The sequence below is a fragment of the Bufo bufo genome, chromosome 3 (genome assembly GCF_905171765.1).
Source record: "Bufo bufo chromosome 3, aBufBuf1.1, whole genome shotgun sequence".
NCBI lineage: Eukaryota > Metazoa > Chordata > Amphibia > Anura > Bufonidae > Bufo > Bufo bufo.
The window spans coordinates 158,145,767-158,166,677 of NC_053391.1; the positions used below are offsets into that span (position 1 = coordinate 158,145,767).

At 44.8% G+C, this 20,911-nt stretch overlaps 1 protein-coding gene across 2 annotated transcripts in view; it reads left to right on the plus strand.

Moving 5' to 3' along the window:
* The window catches only part of LOC120994865 (acetylserotonin O-methyltransferase-like), a 178,729-nt gene that overhangs the window by 44,759 nt on the left and 113,059 nt on the right, over positions 1-20,911 (plus strand). For both annotated transcript variants that reach the window (XM_040423732.1, XM_040423733.1), the window contains exon 4: positions 17,973-18,041. In XM_040423732.1, the coding sequence (XP_040279666.1) occupies positions 17,973-18,041 (69 nt within the window). The remainder of the gene's footprint in view (positions 1-17,972; positions 18,042-20,911) is intronic.

A 20,911-nucleotide genomic window follows, 5' to 3' on the forward strand; every position in this document is an offset into this window, starting at 1 on the left:
AAAGGGGCTGGCTACTGTTGACCAATTTATATGTAAAATAAAACAAATTACTGATATGCAGTGCATTCAGAAAGTCTTCAGGCCTTTTCACTTTTTCACATTGTGTTATGTTGTCTATAGAAGTTCTTAAATCTGACAATGCATATCAGAGCAAAACCAAGCCATGAGGAAGAGCGAACTACCCATCGAGCCCAGAGACATGATCTTATGGAGGCACAAATCTGAAGAGGGTACAGAAAAATTTCTGCTGCACTGAAAGTTCCCAAGAGCACAATGGCCTCCATTATTCTTAAATGGAAGAGGTTTGAAACAAACAAAACTCTTTATAGAACTGGCCGCCCGACCAACTTAAGTAATTGGGGTAGAAGAGCCTTGAAAACTAATAACCAAGAACCCGATGGGCACTGTGGCTGAGCTCCAAAGATCCTGTGTGCTGATGGGAGAAACTTCCAGAAGGTCAAACATCCCTGTAGGATTCCTCCAGTCTGTGCTTTATGGCACAGTGTCCAGAAATAAGCCCCTGCTCAGTAAAAGACACCTAAAAGTTTGCAAAAAATAAATAAAAACAGCGCATAAAAGACTCTCAGACTGTGAGAAACAAGATTCTCTGGTCTGGTGAAACCGAGATTGAACTTTTTGCCTTCAATTTAAGTGACATGTTTACAGGGACCAGACACTGCCCAATACCATCCCTTCAGTGAAGCATGGTGGTGGCCCCATCATGCTGTGGGGGTGCTATTCAGTGGCTGGGACAGGGAGACTGGTCAGAGTTGAGATAAGCTGAATGGAGCACTGGTGTGAAGGAAAACTGGCTTAGTTGCCCATAGCAACCAAAAGTGATATTCCACCTTTAATTTTCCAAAGGAGCTCTGAAAGTTTTCTTTTACATCAGTTTTGATCTACCCCAATGTCCCTAAAAACACATCGAAGACAACACAGGAGTGGTTTTATCCAACCTCTATAATGCCCAACCCAAATGCCCAGGCCCCTCACACAGACTGTACTTACGACCCTCCCTAGCGTCACCCGCGATGCTAGGGATGCTCGTCCACGTTGTGGCCTGCTATTGGCTGCTCCCCCCATCGCCGAATGCTTAGATCCGCGCGATGGGGAGATGCAGCGGCGGTCATGCAGGGATCAAAAGTGACGCGGGTGCCGGGGAGAAAGGTTACTACAATCTGTGTGAGGGGCCCAGGCAATAGGGGGCATTATAGGGGTTGGATAACCCCTTTAAGGACAACTCTGTGGTCAAGGTGGCCAAGCCTTGTGGCATCATGCCCAAAAAGACTGGCGGCTGTGATCACTGCCAAAGGTGCTTCAACTAAGTCCTAAGTAAAGGGTCTGAATACTTGTGTCAATGCAAGATTTTATTTTCAATAAATTAGCACAGATTTCTAGATTCTGTTTTCACTTTCTCATTATATGATATTGAGTGCAGAATGATGTTGGGAAAAATTAGATTTTTTAAATTTTTTAGCACAAGGTTTCAACAAAACTAATTGTACAAAAAGTGAAAGGGTCTGAAGTCTTTCTGATTGCACTGTAGACTTTCTTGCTATTCTGAGCTATTTGCTATGTTTCATAAGCCATGTCCCCTTGTTGGGTAAATGTTTTGTGCTGTCCGCATCGAGGTCCTGCCAATAAGATGGCAGCTGACGGAGGGTCATGTGACGAGACTCTCAATCTATTCCATTCTAACACACTGCACCTGCACTAAATTCTCATCAGTCTAGATGGCAGGTGCAGGGTATTTGAATGGAGAAAATTGATTAATTTCCTGGTCACATTAGCAGCCATTTTATGGAAAGGACTTCCCTGTGAACAGCACAAAAGACTTTTCCAACAAAGGGGTATACCCTTTCTACCCTGGAGTTTTTTTTTTTGGTGTTTTTGTTTTGTGCTCTCTGCCTTCCTAAAAACAGTTGTAATTTTTCAGTGCTACAATTTAATATTACATATGATGCAGTGGGAAGCAGGAAAAATTTCAAACGGGGTGGCATTGGGAAAAAAAAAGCAACTGAAAAAAGCAACAAAAAGAAATGAAGCGACCAAAAATGGCGAATTGGCCATTTTGACTTTTTTTCAGTTTCGCCATTTGCCACGCTATCTGCAAATTTTCCCCGCTCACACCAGTTCTAACATTCTGGGCATGGCGTGGAAGGGGACGGGCTGGCAGGCCCATCTCATCCATCATTTTCTACGTCTGTTTAGGCATAGAAAATGGTCTAAATGTAAGACAGGTCAGAAGCTGTATTACATTTAAAACTGGTGCTAGATGCGCTGAACTTATGGAGATTCCTGCACCTCTTCATAACTTTGGCGGATCCACCGCCAGCTTAGGGCTTTATTAAGACTGTCGTCTAAAATGCCGGTCTAAATAAATGTGTCCCCTTATCTCTAAACTACTGAGTGATCATAAACACTTATTTAAAGAGGTTGCCCGGGCTTTTAGTATTGATGACCTATTCTCAGGATAGGTCATCAATATCAGATCAGCTCGAGTCTGACACCCGGCACCCCTGCCAATCAGCTGCCATAGACAGCAGCAGTGGACATGAAGAGAGATCACACGTGCGCACTGTCTCCTCATACAGCTGATATTGTTGACCTATCCTGAGGATAAGTCATGAATAGTAAAAGCCCGGACAACCTCTTTAAAGGGAACCTGTCATGTGGATATTTGATTATAATCTAACTAATTATATACAATCATTAACTACTAAAAAGTGCCTTAGATGTATTCACTTACTGGTGTGACAGATGGTCACCTCATAATATACACACAAAGATGCCGCATGCTGCATGCTAATGAGCTGATTTGAGTCCAGCGTGATGTCATTGAGTCCAGCGTATATTTAATTCAGAGCTATAGCCACTCCCCTGCCCACCTGCTGCTGGTTCATATGGAAACAAACTGTCATTCAGCAGCAGGTGGGCGGGGAGAGTCAGGAGCTCATAAATATTCATGACTCATGATTATCAGCTGGAGCTTTTCAATACAAGATGTTGGCAGATTGACTGGGTCAATTAAAGAAAGTGACCCAGCATTGTGCTAAGAGAATCAATCACTTATTTATGTTGCCCTTAGTTAGGACACCATAAAACTGGTGACAGGTTCACTTTAAGCCACATTCAATAAGATAAGAACTGAGCTATAATGAGTGTTTATAAGGTCAGAGATCAGAGATAAGGTGTCCCTCTGCTCCTGGTCTGATGGAAAATACAGAAAATCCAAAGGGTTCTACTAGAGCACATCTCCTCTGTACAGAAATAAGGACACCATATTTTTTTTAATAAAGACCAATTTAAAAAATATATTTTTAGCTCAAAATGAGTACAATGCAATAAAAAAATTGTCCCCAAAGGTGTACATAGCCTTTAAGGATAGGTCATCAATATTAGATCAATGGGGGTCTGACTCCTTGCACCCCTATTAATCAGCTTTATGAAGGGGCAGCAGCTATGTGTGAGTGCTGCTTCCTCTTCATAATTACAGTACTTGCGTCTCATCTCCTTCATAGCAGCCGTGCAGTGTAATTACAATACATTCACGTGAATGGGGCAAACAGTTGTACACTACAAGCAGATGACGCACTAGTCATGATTTTTTTAAATCAGATTATGTGGGAGACTGTAGGTTGCCTTAAAGTGATATTCTGTTTACATTAAGTTATGCCCTATTCACAGGATAGTGAATAACTATTAGATCGGTGGGGATCCTACTGTTGCCATCCCCACTGATCACAAGAATGGGAGCCCCATACCACCTGCAAACCCCTGAAATGATCAAAATCATTTATTTCTATGGGAGTTCCAAAGATAGCCGAGTACAGCGTTTCACTATCTCTATAATTCCAATAAATGAATGGAACAGCCATGAGAGGTGGATAGTAATGTAACCGGAATACCCCTTTAAAGAATCCCAGCACTGCCGTAGAACAGGCTGGTAGGATCACATGAGCACATGGACTCATATGGACAGTGTTTGAGCCCCTTCACTTACTGTTGGGGTCCCATTGGCAGGTCAGATAAAGCTGTACCTGAAAATAGAAGCTGTTGTAGCCATAATGGCAGCTATATTGCAGATCACCCAGCCTTCCTGGGTACAGGTATAAGGCAGAAAAATTTATTTTACTGTACTGACATGGATCAAACTGCAACCACCACTAACCGAACATGGAACTACATCTCCCAGAATGTCCAGGTTGTTATCATGTGATATTAGAGGACATTACAGGAGGAGGAGGTATAAGAGGAGTGAACTACAACTCCCAGCATATTCAGGTTGTTATTATGTAATATCAGCACCAGGCCTAGGGCAAGGTCCAGTATATTGTTGCCCTGGGCGCAGCAGGCAAATTTCACCCCAGTCCCCTCTCCAGTTTAAAGTGACCCAACTTTATAAGCGCACAGCTACACATTCAAGTTTCCTGATGCAGTTTTAGAAGCCAAAATTAGGAGTGGATCATAAAAGGAGAGAAAGTTTAAAGGACAGATACGACTTATCTTCATCTTTATTTTATTTATTTTTTATTCACTCCGGTTTTTTGTCTACGAAAACTGCATCAGGAACCTGACCATGAGGCCGGACACTAATAAAGAGATTAAAAAAAACATTTCTAGTAACTTACAGTTGACATCTCTGCGGATATCAGTTGTTCACTTTCCTTTTCTCCTCCATTTGGTCCAGACCATCACGGGCAGATGACTTTGGTCAGCCTCCTCTGTCACATAAGACACAAGTATTACTATACGGCACATGGGGGACAGTTACCGATTCTGCAAATCAGCCCCCATTGTCATCCTGCTGCTACTCCTAATACTATGCCCGTTGTGCTCCTCCATGCCCAGAAACAATATACATATAATAATAATGCCCCGAACTATAGTGAGCTCAGTATTTATAAAGCCCCTCCTGTAGTGCCCCCTGTAGCTCTAATGCCCCCCTGCAGTTATAACTCCCCTGTAGTGCCCCCTGTATTATAATGCCCCCTGTAGTGACCATATATAAAGCTCCCCCATTGTTACAATATATTATGGTCCTCAGTCCTCCCCCTTTTCAGTGCCAGTATATAATGCTTCCCCCATAGTGCCAGTATATAATGCTCTCCCCATAGTGTTAGCATATATAATGCTCCCCCTAGTGGCAGTATATACAGGTCCTTCTCAAAAAATTAGCATATTGTGAAAAAGTTCATTATTTTCTGTAATGTACTGATAAACATTAGACTTTCATATATTTTAGATTCATTACACACAACTGAAGTAGTTCAAGCCTTTTCTTGTTTTAATATTGATGATTTTGGCATACAGCTCATGAAAACCCCAAATTCCTATCTCAAAAAATTAGCATATTTCATCCGACCAATAAAAGAAAAGTGTTTTTAATACAAAAAAAGTCAACCTTCAAATAATTAAGTTCAGTTATGCACTCAATACTTGGTCGGGAATCCTTTTGCAGAAATGACTGCTTCAATGCGGCGTGGCATGGAGGCAATCAGCCTGTGGCACTGCTGAGGTGTTATGGAGGCCCAGCATGCTTCGATAGCGGCCTTAAGCTCATCCAGAGTGTTGGGTCTTGCGTCTCTCTACTTTCTCTTCCCAATATCCCACAGATTCTCTATGGGGTTCAGGTCAGGAGAGTTGGCAGGCCAATTGAGCACAGTAATACCATGGTCAGTAAACCATTTACCAGTGGTTTTGGCACTGTGAGCAGGTGCCAGGTCGTGCTGAAAAATGAAATCTTCATCTCCATAAAGCTTTTCAGCAGATGGAAGCATGGAGTGCTCCAAAATCTCCTGATAGCTAGCTGCATTGACCCTGCCCTTGATAAAACACAGTGGACCAACACCAGCAGCTGACATGGCACCCCAGACCATCACTGACTGTGGGTACTTGACACTGGACTTCAGGCATTTTGGCATTTCCCTCTCCACAGTCTTCCTCCAGACTCTGGCACCTTGATTTCCGAATGACATGCAAAATTTGCTTTCATCCGAAAAAAGCTTCTCTGTAGCCCAGGTCAAGCGCTTCTGCTGCTGTTTCTGGTTCAAAAGTGGCTTGACCTGGGGAATGCGGCACCTGTAGCCCATTTCCTGCACACGCCTGTACACGGTGGCTCTGGATGTATCTACTCCAGACTCAGTCCACTGCTTCCGCAGGTCCCCCAAGGTCTGGAATCGGTCCTTCTCCACAATCTTCCTCAGGGTCCGGTCACCTCTTCTCGTTGTGCAGTGTTTTCTGCCACACTTTTTCCTTCCCACAGACTTCCCACTGAGGTGCCTTGATACAGCACTCTGAGAACAGCCTATTCGTTCAGAAATTTCTTTCTGTGTCTTACCCTCTTGCTTGAGGGTGTCAATGATGGCCTTCTGGACAGCAGTCAGGTCGGCAGTCTTACCCATGATTGTGGTTTTGAGTAATGAACCAGGCTGGGAGTTTTTAAAAGCCTCAGGAATCTTTTGCAGGTGTTTAGAGTTAATTAGTTGATTCAGATGATTAGGTTAATAGCTCGTTTAGAGAACCTTTTCATAATAGATAGGAATTTGGGGTTTTCATGAGCTGTATGCCAAAATCATCAATATTAAAACAAGAAAACTACTTGAACTACTTCAGTTGTGTGTAATGAATCTAAAATATATGAAATTCTAATGTTTATCAGTACATTACAGAAAATAATGAACTTTATCACAATATGCTAATTTTTTTTTAGAAGGACCTGTATATACCAGCAGTGGATATACTGCACACATAAATATATCAATCAACTGGATCGACACCACCAGTGCGTGCAAGGGTGTACCTCCTAAATATATATCAACAAAGAGATCTGGTACCACAAAATACCCAAATATCAAAATTTATTAACTAAACATAAAAAACATACATACACAAATACAGACACGTGGAAACAATATAAAGTGCCTGCAACGGCAGCTCATAAAAAGTCCCATAATATAACATATTACATGAGGTGTGGACTTCCTAATACTCACAACCTATACATCTAGAATATAAGTATCCTATCATGAGGTCCCAGATGTGTGATGAGAGTCTAGCGGGTATAAGTGACTTGCTCTCTATCATACAGACATATCCTGTGAGTCAAATGTGTGCAAACATTAGCAGTCAGAATACAATGGCAGAAACATGCTGAGCAGGTCTGAATCTCTCTTACCCGATGCCCCAGAATGTATGAGTGGGATGAGCTGTCGCTGCCTGGCGTGCCCCTCTATGCGCGTTTCGCGTTTGCTTCTTCAGGAGAAGTGAAGAAGCAAACGCGAAACGCGCATAGCTGGGCACGCCAGGCAGCGACAGCTCATCCCACTCATACATTCTGGGGCATCGGGTAAGAGAGAGATTCAGACCTGCTCAGCATGTTTCTGGCATTGTATTCTGACTGCTAATGTTTGCGCACATTTGACTCACAGGATATGTCTGTATGATAGAGAGCAAGTCACTTATACCCGCTAGACTCGCATCACACATCTGGGACCTCATGATAGGATACTTATATTCTAGATGTATAGGTTGTGAGTATTAGGAAGTCCACACCTCATGTAATATGTTATATTATGGGACTTTATGAGCTGCCGGTGCAGGCACTTTATATTGTTTCCACATGTCTGTATTTGTGTATGTATGTTTTATGTTTGGTTAATAAATTTTGAAATTTGGGTATTTTGTGGTACCAGATCTCTTTGTTGATATACACATAAATATATACCAGCACTGACTACATAGCACACATAAATATATACCAGCATTGACTATACAGCACACATAAATATATACCAGCGGTGGATATACCGCACACATACAGTAGCAAGAAAAAGTATGTGAACCCTTTGGAATGATATGGATTTCTGCACAAATTGGTCATAAAATGTGATCTGATCTTCATCTAAGTCACAACAATAAACAATCACAGTCTGCTTAAACTAATAACACACAAAGAATTAAATGTTACCATGTTTTATTGAACACACCAAGTAAACATTCACAGTGCAGGTGGAAAAAGTATGTGAACCCTTGGATTTAATAACTGGTTGAACCTCCTTTGGCAGCAATAACTTCAACCAAACGTTTCCTGTAGTTGCAGATCAGACGTGCACAACGGTCAGGAGTAATTCTTGACCATTCCTCTTTCAGAACTGTTTCAGTTCAGCAATATTCTTGGGATGTCTGGTGTGAATCGCTTTCTTGAGGTCATGCCACAGCATCTCAATCGGGTTGAGGTCAGGACTCTGACTGGGCCACTCCAGAAGGCGTATTTTCTTCTCTTTAAGCCATTCTGTTGTTGATTTACTTCTATGCTTTGGGTCGTTGTCCTGTTGCAACACCCATCTTCTGTTGAGCTTCAGCTGGTGGACAGATGACCTTAAGTTCTCCTGCAAAATGTCTTGATAAACTTGGGTATTCATTTTTTCTTCAATGATAGCAATCCATCCAGGCCCTGACGCAGCAAAGCAGCCCCAAACCATGATGCCCCCACCACCATACTTCACAGTTGGGATGAGGTTTTGATGTTGGTGTGCCGTGCCTCTTTAGCTCCACATATAGTGTTGTGTGTTTCTTCCAAACAACTCAACTTTGGTTTCCTCTGTCCACAGAATATTTTGCTAGTACTGCTGTGGAACATCCAGGTGCTCTTGTGCAAACTGTAAAAGTGCAGCAATGTTTTTTTTGGACAGCAGTGGCTACCTCTGTGGTATCCTCCCATGAAATCCATTCTTGTTTAGTGTTTTACGTATCGTAGATTCGCTAACAGGGATGTTAGCATATGCCAGAGACTTTTGTAAGTCTTTAGCTGACACTCTAGGATTCTTATTCACCTCATTGAGCAGTCTGCGCTGTGCTCTTGCAGTCATCTTTACAGGATGGCCACTCCTAGAGAGTAGCAGCAGTGCTGAACTTTCTCCATTTATAGACAATTTGTCTTACCGTGGACTGATGAACAGCAAGGCTTTTGGAGATACTTTTATAACCCTTTCCAGCTCTATGCCAGTCAACAATTCTTAATCGTAGGTCTTCTGAGAGCTCTTTTGTGTGAGGCATCATTCACATCAGGCAATGCTTCTTGTAAAAAGCAAACTCAGAACTGGTGTGTGTTTTTTATAGGGCAGGGCAGCTGTAACCAACACCTCCAATCTCATCTCATTGATTGGACTCTAGTTGGTGGACACCTCACTCCAATTAGCTCTTGGAGATGTCATTAGTATAGGGGTTCACATATTTTTTCCACCTGCACTGTGAATGTTTACATGGTGTGTTCAGTAAAAACATGGTAACATTTAATTCTTTGTGTGTTATTAGTTTAATCAGACTGTGATTGTCTATTGTTGTGACTTAGATGAAGATCAGATCACATTTTATGACCAATTTGTGCAGAAATCCATATCATTCCAAAGGGTTCACATACTTTTTCTTGCAACTGTAAATATACACTCACCTAAAGAATTATTAGGAACACCTGTTCTATTTCTCATTAATGCAATTATCTAGTCAACCAATCACATGGCAGTTGCTTCAATGTATTTAGGAGTGTGGTCCTGGTCAAGACAATCTCCTGAACTCCAAACTGAATGTCAGAATGGGAAATAAAGGTGATTTAAGCAATTATGAGCGTGGCATGGTTGTTGGTGCCAGACGGGCCAGTCTGAGTATTTCACAATCTGCTCAGTTACTGGGATTTTCACGCACAACCATTTCTAGGGTTTACAAAGAATGGTGTGAAAAGGGAAAAACATCCAGTATGCGGCAGTCCTGTGGGCAAAAATGCCTTGTGGATGCTAGAGGTCAGAGGAGAATGGGCCGACTGATTCAAGCTGATAGAAGAGCAACGTTGACTGAAATAACCACTCGTTACAACCGAGGTATGCAGCAAAGCATTTGTGAAGCCACAACACGCACAACCTTGAGGCGGATGGGCTACAACAGCAGAAGACCCCACCGGGTACCACTCATCTCCACTACAAATAGGAAAAAGAGGCTACAATTTGCACGAGCTCACCAAAATTGGACTGTTGAAGACTGGAAAAATGTTGCCTGGTCTGATGTGTCTCGATTTCTGTTGAGACATTCAAATGGTAGAGTCCGAATTTGGCGTAAACAGAATGAGAACATGTATCCATCCTCTGATGGCTACTTCCAGCAGGATAATGCACCATGTCACAAAGCTCAAATCATTTCAAATTGGTTTCTTGAACATGACAATGAGTTCACTGTACTAAAATGGCCCCCACAGTCACCAGATCTCAACCCAATAGAGCATCTTTGGGATGTGGTGGAACGGGAGCTCCGTGCCCTGGATGTGCATCCCTCAAATCTCCATCAACTGCAAGATGCTATCCTATCAATATGGGCCAACATTTCTAAAGAATGCTATCAGCACCTTGTTGAATCAATGCCACATAGAATTAAGGCAGTTCTGAAGGCAAAAGGGGGTCCAACACCGTATTAGTATGGTGTTCCTAATAATTCTTTAGGTGAGTGTATACCAGTGCATGATGCGTTACACTTCCGGGTAGCAACAGATAAACAGTCGCTATCCAGGTGTAGGTGCATAGCGTCTTCTTCTGCACTGCTACTTGGTGCAGCAGTGCAGGAGTAAGCTGGATATTCTAAACAAAGACTTTTGAAAATATATTATATATACACACTATATAAATATTATGCTCACACAAATCACACATGTAAAAGTGTTATTGCAATCTCTGTCATACACATTACACATATGCACATGCTGTATGTATACAGACACGGTTATTACAGGTATATACATATAGATTCATACACTTGACACACATGACACACATATAAATAAACATTACACTTCCCATTCCTGTAGATGGCTAGACATCTGTCTCCAGACATCCCATGAAATCTGCAGCGGGTAGTCATGGGGTGGAGCACAGGACAGGGTTATTACAGTTGCAGCACGCCAGACCTGCAGGGTATAGCGAAGTGAGGTCACGGTTATGGGCAATCGAGGGTTGCTCACTGTATTGGAGAACCCTGGGCAGGCATGCGGCAGTGAAGGAGAGGTAGACACAGTTCCTCTGGGGCACACTCGGTATGTAGGGACCAGGCCTGATGGTGGATGAGGTGCCCTGGATGTTACAGGTATTTTGAGTGCCTGGGGCAAGGTCCCTGTGGGATTCGTGACGCCAGTGCCTGTAACGGTGGCACACCGATTTATAGTTGGAATAAGTGAGGTACACAGGTGGTATAGTGAACCAAACGTTGCTTTACTTAACAGTCCAACTTTGTACATGCAGATGGTAATACAGTCCTTTAGATCACAAGCAGGCTTATTTCACAAGATGGCAGGTATTGATCAAGCAAGATACTCAGAGGGTAAATCCACAACACACTCAGAATCAGGTTGTACCTTTCCTCAGAAATGGCGTACACTGTTCCTTTCTAGAACTCCTGTCTGGTTTCAATCCCAAGGCCCGGATGCCTAAATGCTGGCTTAAATCCTTGGTATATATATATATATCTTCCTCTCGTATTAAATCCTTGCTTTGCTTCCTAAAGCATCTGCCTATCATTGTTACTTATCTTTGCTTGTAATATCCTTGCTTGACTGGTGAAGGACTGTGGGTTTCTCCCAGGAGATTCTGTCCTGCAACTGGGGTGTCTTCAGAGCTAACTGAGGCTCTCTTGGACTACAGGCAGGCTAGGGTTCTTCACTAGCCTCCTGGTCATAGCTAGCAGCCGGGGCTATCAAGCTGCATGTCAGGAGGAGGCCCTCAGCATATCTCTGGCTGGTGCCTTCTTACTTCTGTCTCTGCAGACTCCTGACTCTGAACCTACCTCTCCCTGTCTGGGCCTGGACATTTATTCTAGGGGCTCCCTATCTCCCTCTAGTGTCTGGGATGTCTAACTACACCCTAACTAGGCCTGCTAAGCATTTACACAGGGAACATTGCACATAAAAACACATTAGAAGATACATTAAATGCATAATAAAATATAACATTTCTGTCCCTTGTGAGTAGAAGTAACACGCACACCAATTGACCCTTGTGTAGTGCCCACGCCTATCTAGTGGGACACTACACAGTCTCCTGTGTATCCTCACTGTGCAGACTCCCAACTACTAGCAGTGAGATGCAGAAGCAGGGGAGGGAGAGAGCTGCAGGCCCTGTGTCAGCCTGTGTGAACAGGAGTGAGGCCACATGGGGGTTGGGAAGGAAGGTTAGCAACCCTCAATCTTGTGTCAGCCACTCTGGCTAGAGAGGACTAGGCCATGGGAGAACTTGGAGGGAGAACAGCTACTACTTACAAGCAGCTCTTCCATGCTGCTTTCCATGAGACCAGACTGGTGGGCGGCGCCTCTGCCCTGAGTGGTGTAGTGTCCTGCACTCATTAGTGGGGGATGGGCTCTGCTCCACTAGCTGTAGAAAACTAATATTTTTACTTATAAAGGATAGAAGTCTCCTAACCACTTTAGCCCAGTGTACCTCCTGTCACTCTTTCTTATCTTCTGCTGCTAAACTGCTCTAAGTAGCACCAGCAGGAGCACAAGATTCATAATGGAACTAAGACTCTGCTCTCAGTTCCAAAATGAAGCTGCAGTGCGCGCTCCCATGTGGTGACAGGGTGAGTTTGCATAAACCCAGTCAGATGATGGATTCTCTGTAAAACCACCCAGAGCAGTCTGGTGTGCATAGGAAGCACATGCCAACCAATTGGAGAAATTATTTTCTCCACATAAAAAAATAATTAATGGAAATGTTTTTTTCAAAGGTGTACATAGCCTTTAAATGGAACAAGTCCCGCAAAAATTAATTGAATTAAATAGAAAATATGGAAACGGACAACTGAGGCTTGACACTCTATTTCTCGTTAAAACGCACAGATAGATTGCTGCTAGACCTTGGGTATTGATGCAGACAGACAGCAACAGTGGCAAGATGGGGCACAGCCAGCAAGTTGAGGCCTATTGTCATTATTGATGTAGTAATCGCGTATATACACTGACTAGCAAAAGGGTAACAATGTTTTGAACTTTTGACTTTCAGGCTCCATATCTCACCATCCACTACAGCTTTGAATGTGAAGGGAAAGGCTAGGATTTCAAAGAAGAATTGTGCGTGTTGTTTAGAATAAGGACAAGTAGGGCAGACAAGCAGAGCAGCTCACAGACAGGGAGAGAGAAGATAGGAGCTTTGGCTGGCTGTGCCTGCTGTCAGAAGTGCAGGCGCTGCAGTACAGACCTCAAAAGCAGCTACCTGCAGGTTCATACTTTCATTTTTCTCCCCATTTTCACAGAAACCCTTTTTTCTGTGAGGTTCAAATTAATTAAGCAGCATATATACTTGATTCCTGCAGCAATACCCAAGGTGTAGCAGCAATCTACCAATAAGTATTAACGTGAAATTGAGCATCAAGCCTTTATCGTCCGTTTCCACCCGATTGCCATTCAAAATTTTTTAGTGAGTTCGTCCAAAATCAACCCAGAAAGATTCGGGTTCGTCTTGCAGTCCAACAAATGGCGAAGTGGAAGATGTCACTCCATGAATATCCACTCTGCCACTGTCAGTGATATTAAATGCAGAAGTGGTAATCATGCATCTTAAACACGTCTTGCAGAAGATATGCCTAAGATACACACTTCCATGCAATATCGTATGAAAAACACTGTGATAACCCGTCAGGTAACGGTTCCCCAGTATTGCAATCACTATCCACAATATGGTTTCCTGTAGAATTGTGGTGATGCCAGTGAGGAATCCACGGTCAATGGAAGATGCCATGAATATCCACTCTGCCACTGTCACATTGGACGTCTTCCATTGACCGCGGATTCCTCACTGGCATCACCACAATTCTACAGGAAACCATATTGTGGATAGTGATTGGTCCCCTCCCCCTGCCTGTTCCTGGTAGATCCCTTGATATTCGTATGTCTGGTCTTTAGATGCATAACATTATTGACCATTTGAATTTTCAATAATCGGGACTATACCTCGTTGTTAATCCCCTACTGCCGCCACCATTAACGCAAGGCATAATTTTTGAAAGGTTGGTCCCTTCCAAGACGCTTTTTTTTTTTACCCATTACATAGTGTGTGTCTAAACACCATCTACCCCAGAAAAGGGCCAATTTTTGGAAGCTTTGTAATATGAAAAAGCATGAGAAATATGGCGGTGCAGTGTGTTTTTAAACATGCTGTATGTTAACGATGTGAAATGTGCGTTTGCCCATAGCTATGTATGTTAGTGTTACTTAGACATCATTTACTATTGCTGTCATTGCATTCCAGAGCTTGGGAAGAGGAGGGGACAAAATTTATTACAGAATAAATTAAAAAAGTGTCAAGAGCCATGTCTGACTCCGTTATACCCGGGGTCAGGAAGTCGCAGCGGGTGGCTGCGCGCTCTATGTCTAAAGATAGTGCTGTTTCTTAATGGTAGCTTTCTGTGTTTGCCTTGCAATCCTTTTTGGCTCACTCAGGGATCCGTAGCTTCTCTTCCTCAGCTGTTTCTTGTCCAGCAATCCCAACCTCCTTATATTCCCATCTCCCACTTCTCTGGTTGCCAGATATAGAGATTCCTGCCTGGACTTCTATACTGACCCACTGGAGCTGTGTACAGTAGGTGAACCCGATTTTGTGTCAATCTCGCCGTATTTCTCGGCGAGATTGAGCACATACGAGCCCCATCGCGGGAGCCAGCGCCGAGCTGGCTTGCCGCGATGGAGAGCAAGCGCGTCATAGAAGAGACGGGAGATCCGACTTGGATTCCCGCCAATTCTACACGTGTGCGGCGTTTGTTATGAATCCTGAGGGGGAAGTCCCCGCCGGATTTTAAATAAAAATCCGGCCTGGGTCCCGCCCTCAGGAGCATACCGGGCCCTTAGGTCTGTTATGGGTTGTAAGGAGAGCCCCCCCTACGCCGAAAAAAACGGCGTAGGGGGTCCCCCTACAATCCATACCAGACCCGTATCCAAAGCACGCTACCCGGCCAGCCAGGAAGGGAGTGGGGACGAGCGAGCGCCCCCCCCCCCCCCCCCCTCCTGAGCCGTAACAGGCTGCATGCCCTCAACATGGGGGGTTGGGTGCTCTGGGGCAGGGGGCGCACTGCGGCCCCCCCACCTCAGAGCACCCTGTCCCCATGTTGATGAGGACAGGGCCCCTTCCCGACAACCCTGGCCGTTGGTTGTCGGGGTATGCGGGCGGGAGGCTTAACGGAATCTGGGAGCCCCCTTTAATAAGGGGGGCCCCCAGATACCGGCCCCCCACCCTAAGTGAATGAGTATGGGGTACATCGTACCCCTACCCATTCACCTGCAAGAAAAGTGGTAAAAACACAAATAAACCACACAGTGTATTAAAATATTTTATTTTTCTGCTCCGGAGGCCGCCCCCTGTCTTCTTTATTAGCTCTTTTACCAGGGGGGGCTCTTCTTCTTCCGCTATCCCGACGGGTCTTCTCCGCTATCCGGGGGGGGTCTTCTCAACTCTCCGGGGTTCTCCTTCTGTCTTCTCCTTCTGTCTTGTTGTCTCCTTCTGTCTTCTGTCTCCGGGGGGGGCTCTTCTTCTTCCGATATCCCGACGGGTCTTCTCCGCTATCCGGGGGGGTCTTCTCAACTCTTCGGGGTTCTCCTTCTGTCTTCTCCTTCTGTTCTTCTTCTGTCTTCTCCTTCCTTCTTGTTGTCTCGGCGCACCCCGGTTCTTCGTCTCGCGAGACTCGGCGCACCCCGATTCTTCTCTCTGTTGTTGACTCGGCGCACCCCGGTTCTTCGTCTCGCGAGACTCGGCGCACCCCGATTCTTCTCTCTGTTGTTGACTCGGCGCACCCCGGTTCTTCGTCTCGCGAGACGAAGAATCGGGGTGCGCCGAGTCTCGCGAGACGAAGAACCGGGGTGCGCCGAGTCAACAACAGAGAGAGGCGAAAACAAGAAGAGAAGACGAAGAACCGGGGTGCGCCGAGACAACAAGACAGAAGGAGAAGACAGAAGGAGAACCCCGAAGAGTTGAGAAGACCCCCCCCGGATAGCGGAGAAGACCCGTCGGGATATCGGAAGAAGAAGAGCCCCCCCCGGAGACAGAAGACAGAAGGAGACAACAAGACAGAAGGAGAAGACAGAAGGAGAACCCCGGAGAGTTGAGAAGACCCCCCCCCGGATAGCGGAGAAGACCCGTCGGGATATCGGAAGAAGAAGAGCCCCCCCTGGTAAAAGAGCTAATAAAGAAAACAGGGGGCGGCCTCCGGAGCAGAAAAATAAAATATTTTAATACACTGTGTGGTTTATTTGTGTTTTTACCACTTTTCTTGCAGGTGAATGGGTAGGGGTACGATGTACCCCATACTCATTCACTTAGGGTGGGGGGCCGGTATCTGGGGGCCCCCCTTATTAAAGGGGGCTCCCAGATTCCGTTAAGCCTCCCGCCCGCATACCCCGACAACCAACGGCCAGGGTTGTCGGGAAGGGGCCCTGTCCTCATCAACATGGGGACAGGGTGCTCTGAGGTGGGGGGGCCGCAGTGCGCCCCCTGCCCCAGAGCACCCAACCCCCCATGTTGAGGGCATGCAGCCTGGTACGGCTCAGGAGGGGGGGGGGGGCGCTCGCTCGTCCCCACTCCCTTCCTGGCTGGCCGGGTAGCGTGCTTTGGATACGGGTCTGGTATGGATTGTAGGGGGACCCCCTACGCCGTTTTTTTCGGCGTAGGGGGGGCTCTCCTTACAACCCATAACAGACCTAAGGGCCCGGTATGCTCCTGAGGGCGGGACCCAGGCCGGATTTTTATTTAAAATCCGGCGGGGACTTCCCCCTCAGGATTCATAACAAACGCCGCACACGTGTAGAATTGGCGGGAATCCAAGTCGGATCTCCCGTCTCTTCTATGACGCGCTTGCTGGGATGTGCTATCGCTATCCCAGTGAGTGCGAGATCTCGGCACCACGTCGCCGAGTATCAGCGCGACGCTGTCGTGCTGAAAACACAATGTCAGAAACACCTACTGTAGCTGTGATTCCTGGTTGTTGTTCCAGAGCGTTACCCTCCGGATCCCTGTTGGGCTTTTGTTGTCCGCTGTTGTCGCCCACCTGGGATTATATGTTTGTCTGTATTGTCTGTCCTCTCCTTGGTGTTTCCCTTTAGTGTTAGTGGTGCGGACTAGTGTTCCCACCGCCCTATTCACTACGTAGGGCTCATCTCAGGGAAAGCCAGGGTTTAGGCACGTGATCGACGTACGGGTGAGAAACCCGTCTAGGGACGTCAGGGCAGTCAGGTGCCAGCCTCAAGGTGAGTTAGGGGTCATCACCTTTCCCTCTCCCTTGGACAGGGCCTTCCCATTTCCCTCCCTTTGCGTCACGTATGTGATCGGCACGCCGGTCATGACAAAAAGATAACAAGTTTTCCTAAAAAATTAGGAGGCTAGTTGTGGTTATATACTAACTGAGGTCAATTGTTGCAATTTCGGTTTAGTCCAAATCGAACCGGACCCGAAATTAATTTTGACTGGTTCGCTCATCTCTAGTTCCTTACAGCCCATGCCTCAACTTTTATGAGAAAAACCCTCAATTTAATGTATTTGGATTACTTACTTTCACCATAAAATAGCCAGTTATGATTTATTATTACGAAACCTATTTCTGCCTGCTTAACATAAGTGCATTATACCGCCAAAGTGGTTTAAAAGAGAACAGGGCCTTCTTATTAAGAAGCAGAGAAACTTTGTATGAGGCACAGGCACTCTTAAGATAAGTATTACACAGGTATGGGACAGTTTTTTTTTAAAATAAATGAATAACTGTGATAAATTATTCCAAGTTTGGACTGCATGAAAGGTACCATGGTTTGACTTGGGAAACAGATATGATATGACAGGATTTCATTAATGTGTGAATCCAGCAATATTTGTAAATGAATGCAAATACTGGATATAAAAATGTGAGGAATTAAATATTTAGTGTATTATATATCTAACCAAAAATTGTTCCTTATTATATTTCAGAGAAGGAAAATGTCAGTATGAACGCGCCCTTGGAATATCTTCAAAAGAATTATTTGAAGCCGTTTACAGGTTTGCCAATGTATCTTTGCAACATTTGCTGCTTATAATAAGGTTTTGCTAATAAAATTAAGTTCTCTTGGTGAGTAAACACAGAATAAACATGATTCCATTATATGAGCATTATATAGTGCCTTGAAAAAGTATTCACACCCCTTGAACTTTTCCCCATTTTTTTCACGTTACACCCACAAATTTAAATGTACTTTATTAAGATAGACCAACACAAAGTTCCAAGTATATGTGAAGTGAAAAGATGATATATGGTTTTCAAAATTTTTTATAAATAAAAATCTGAAAACTGTGGTGTCCATTTGCATTCACACCCTTGTACTCTGATACCCCTAAATAAAATCCAGTGGGACCAATTGCCTTCAGAATACACCTAATTAGTAAATAGAGTCCACCCAGGGACGTAGCTATAATGGAAGCAGGGGAAGCGGCTGCTATGGGGCCTCAACTTAGAATGAGCCTGCCTGGGAAGAGGACTGAAAGATTTTATTGTCAGGACCCCCTGAACCTTATAATAAAATGACATATACAGTGACAGTATATAAAGTGATATGACATACAGTACAGTATAGGTGAAACTCGAAAAATTAAAATATTGTGCAAAGTTAATTTATTTCAGTAATGCAACTTAACCGCCTCCGGACCGCCTAACGCAGGATCGCGTTCCGGAGGCGGCAGCTCCAGGCAGAGTCACGCATCTATGCGTCATCTCGCGAGATGCGAGATTTCCTGTGAACGCGCGCACACAGGCGTGCGCGTTCACAGGATCGGAAGGTGAGCGAGTGGATCTACAGCCTGCCAGCAGCAATCGTTGGCTGGCAGGCTGTAGATGCGATTTTTTTAACCCCTAACAGGTATATTAGATGCTGTTTTGATAACAGCGTCTAATATACCTGCTACCTGGTCCTCTGGTGGTCCCTTTTGCTTGGATCAACCACCAGAGGACACAGGCAGCTCAGTAATAAGTAGCACCAAACACCACTACACTACACCCCCCCTGTCACTTATTAACCCCTTATTAACCCCTGATCACCCCATATAGACTCCCTGATCACCACCCTGTCATTGATCACCCCCCTGTCATTGATCACCCCCCTGTAAGGCTCCATTCAGACGTCCGTATGTTTTTTACGGATCCACGAATACATGGATCGGATCCACAAAACACATACGGACGTCTGAATGGAGCCTTACAGGGGGGTGATCAATGACAGGGGGGTGATCACCCCATATAGACTCCCTGATCACCCCCCTGTCATTGATCACCCCCCTGTAAGGCTCCATTCAGACGTCCGTATGTTTTTTACGGATCCACGGATACATGGATCGGATCCGCAAAACACATACGGACGTCTGAATGGAGCCTTACAGGGGGGTGATCAATGACAGGGGGGTGATCACCCCATATAGACTCCCTGATCACCCCCCTGTCATTGATCACCCCCCTGTAAGGCTCCATTCAGACGTCCGTATGTTTTTTACGGATCCACGGATACATGGATCGGATCCGCAAAACACATACGGACGTCTGAATGGAGCCTTACAGGGGGGTGATCAATGACAGGGGGGTGATCACCCCATATAGACTCCCTGATCACCCCCCTGTCATTGATCACCCCCCTGTCATTGATCACCCCCCTGTAAGGCTTCATTCAGACGTCCGTATGTGTTTTGCAGATTCGTGGATTCGCAAAACACGGACACCGCGGATCCGCAAAACACATACGGATGTCTGAATGGAGCCTTACAGGGGGGTGATCAATGACAGGGGGGTGATAACCCCATATACACTCCCTGATCACCCCCCTGTCATTGATCACCCCCCTGTAAGGCTCCAGACATTTTTTTGGCCCAAGTTAGTGGAAATTGTTTTTTTTTTTCTTACAAAGTCTCATATTCCACTAACTTGTGTCAAAAAATAAAATCTCACATGAACTTACCATACCCCTCACGGAATCCAAATGTGTAAAAATTTTTAGACATTTATATTCCAGACTTCTTCTCACGCTTTAGGGCCCCTAAAAATGCCAGGGCAGTATAAATACCCCACATGTGACGCCATTTCGGAAAGAAGACACCCCAAGGTATTCCGTGAGGGGCATATTGAGTCCATGAAAGATTGAAATTTTTGTCCCAAGTTAGCGGAAATGGAGACTGTGAGAAAAAAAAAAAATTCTATGAACTCGCCATGCCCCTCATTGAATACCTTGGGGTGTCTTCTTTCCAAAATGGGGTCACATGTGGGGTATTTATACTGCCCTGACATTTTAGGTGCCCTAAAGCGTGAGAAGAAGTCTGGGATCCAAATGTCTAAAAATGCCCTCATAAAAGGAATTTGGGCCCCTTTGCGCATCTAGGCTGCAAAAAAGTGTCACACATGTGGTATATCCGTACTCAGGAGAAGTTGGGCAATGTGTTTTGGGGTGTCATTTTACATATACCTATGCTGGGTGAGATAAATATCTTGGTCAATTGCCAACTTTGTATAAAAAAATGGGAAAAGTTGTCTTTTGCCGAGATATTTCTCTCATATATGTAAAAAGACACCCCAAAACACATTGCCCTACTTCTTCTGAGTACGGCGATACCAGATGTGTGACACTTTTTTGCAGCCTAGGTGGACAAATTGGCCCACATTCCAAAGAGCACCTTTCGGATTTCACAGGGCATTTTTTACAGATTTTGATTTCAAACTACTTCTCATGCATTAGGGCCCCTAAAATGCCAGGGCAGTATAACTACCTCACAAGTGACCCCATTTTGGAAAGAAGACACCCCAAGGTATTTCTTGATGGGCATAGTGAGTTCATGGAAGTTTTTATTTTTTGTCAAAAGTTAGTGGAATATGAGACTTTGTAAGGAAAAAATAA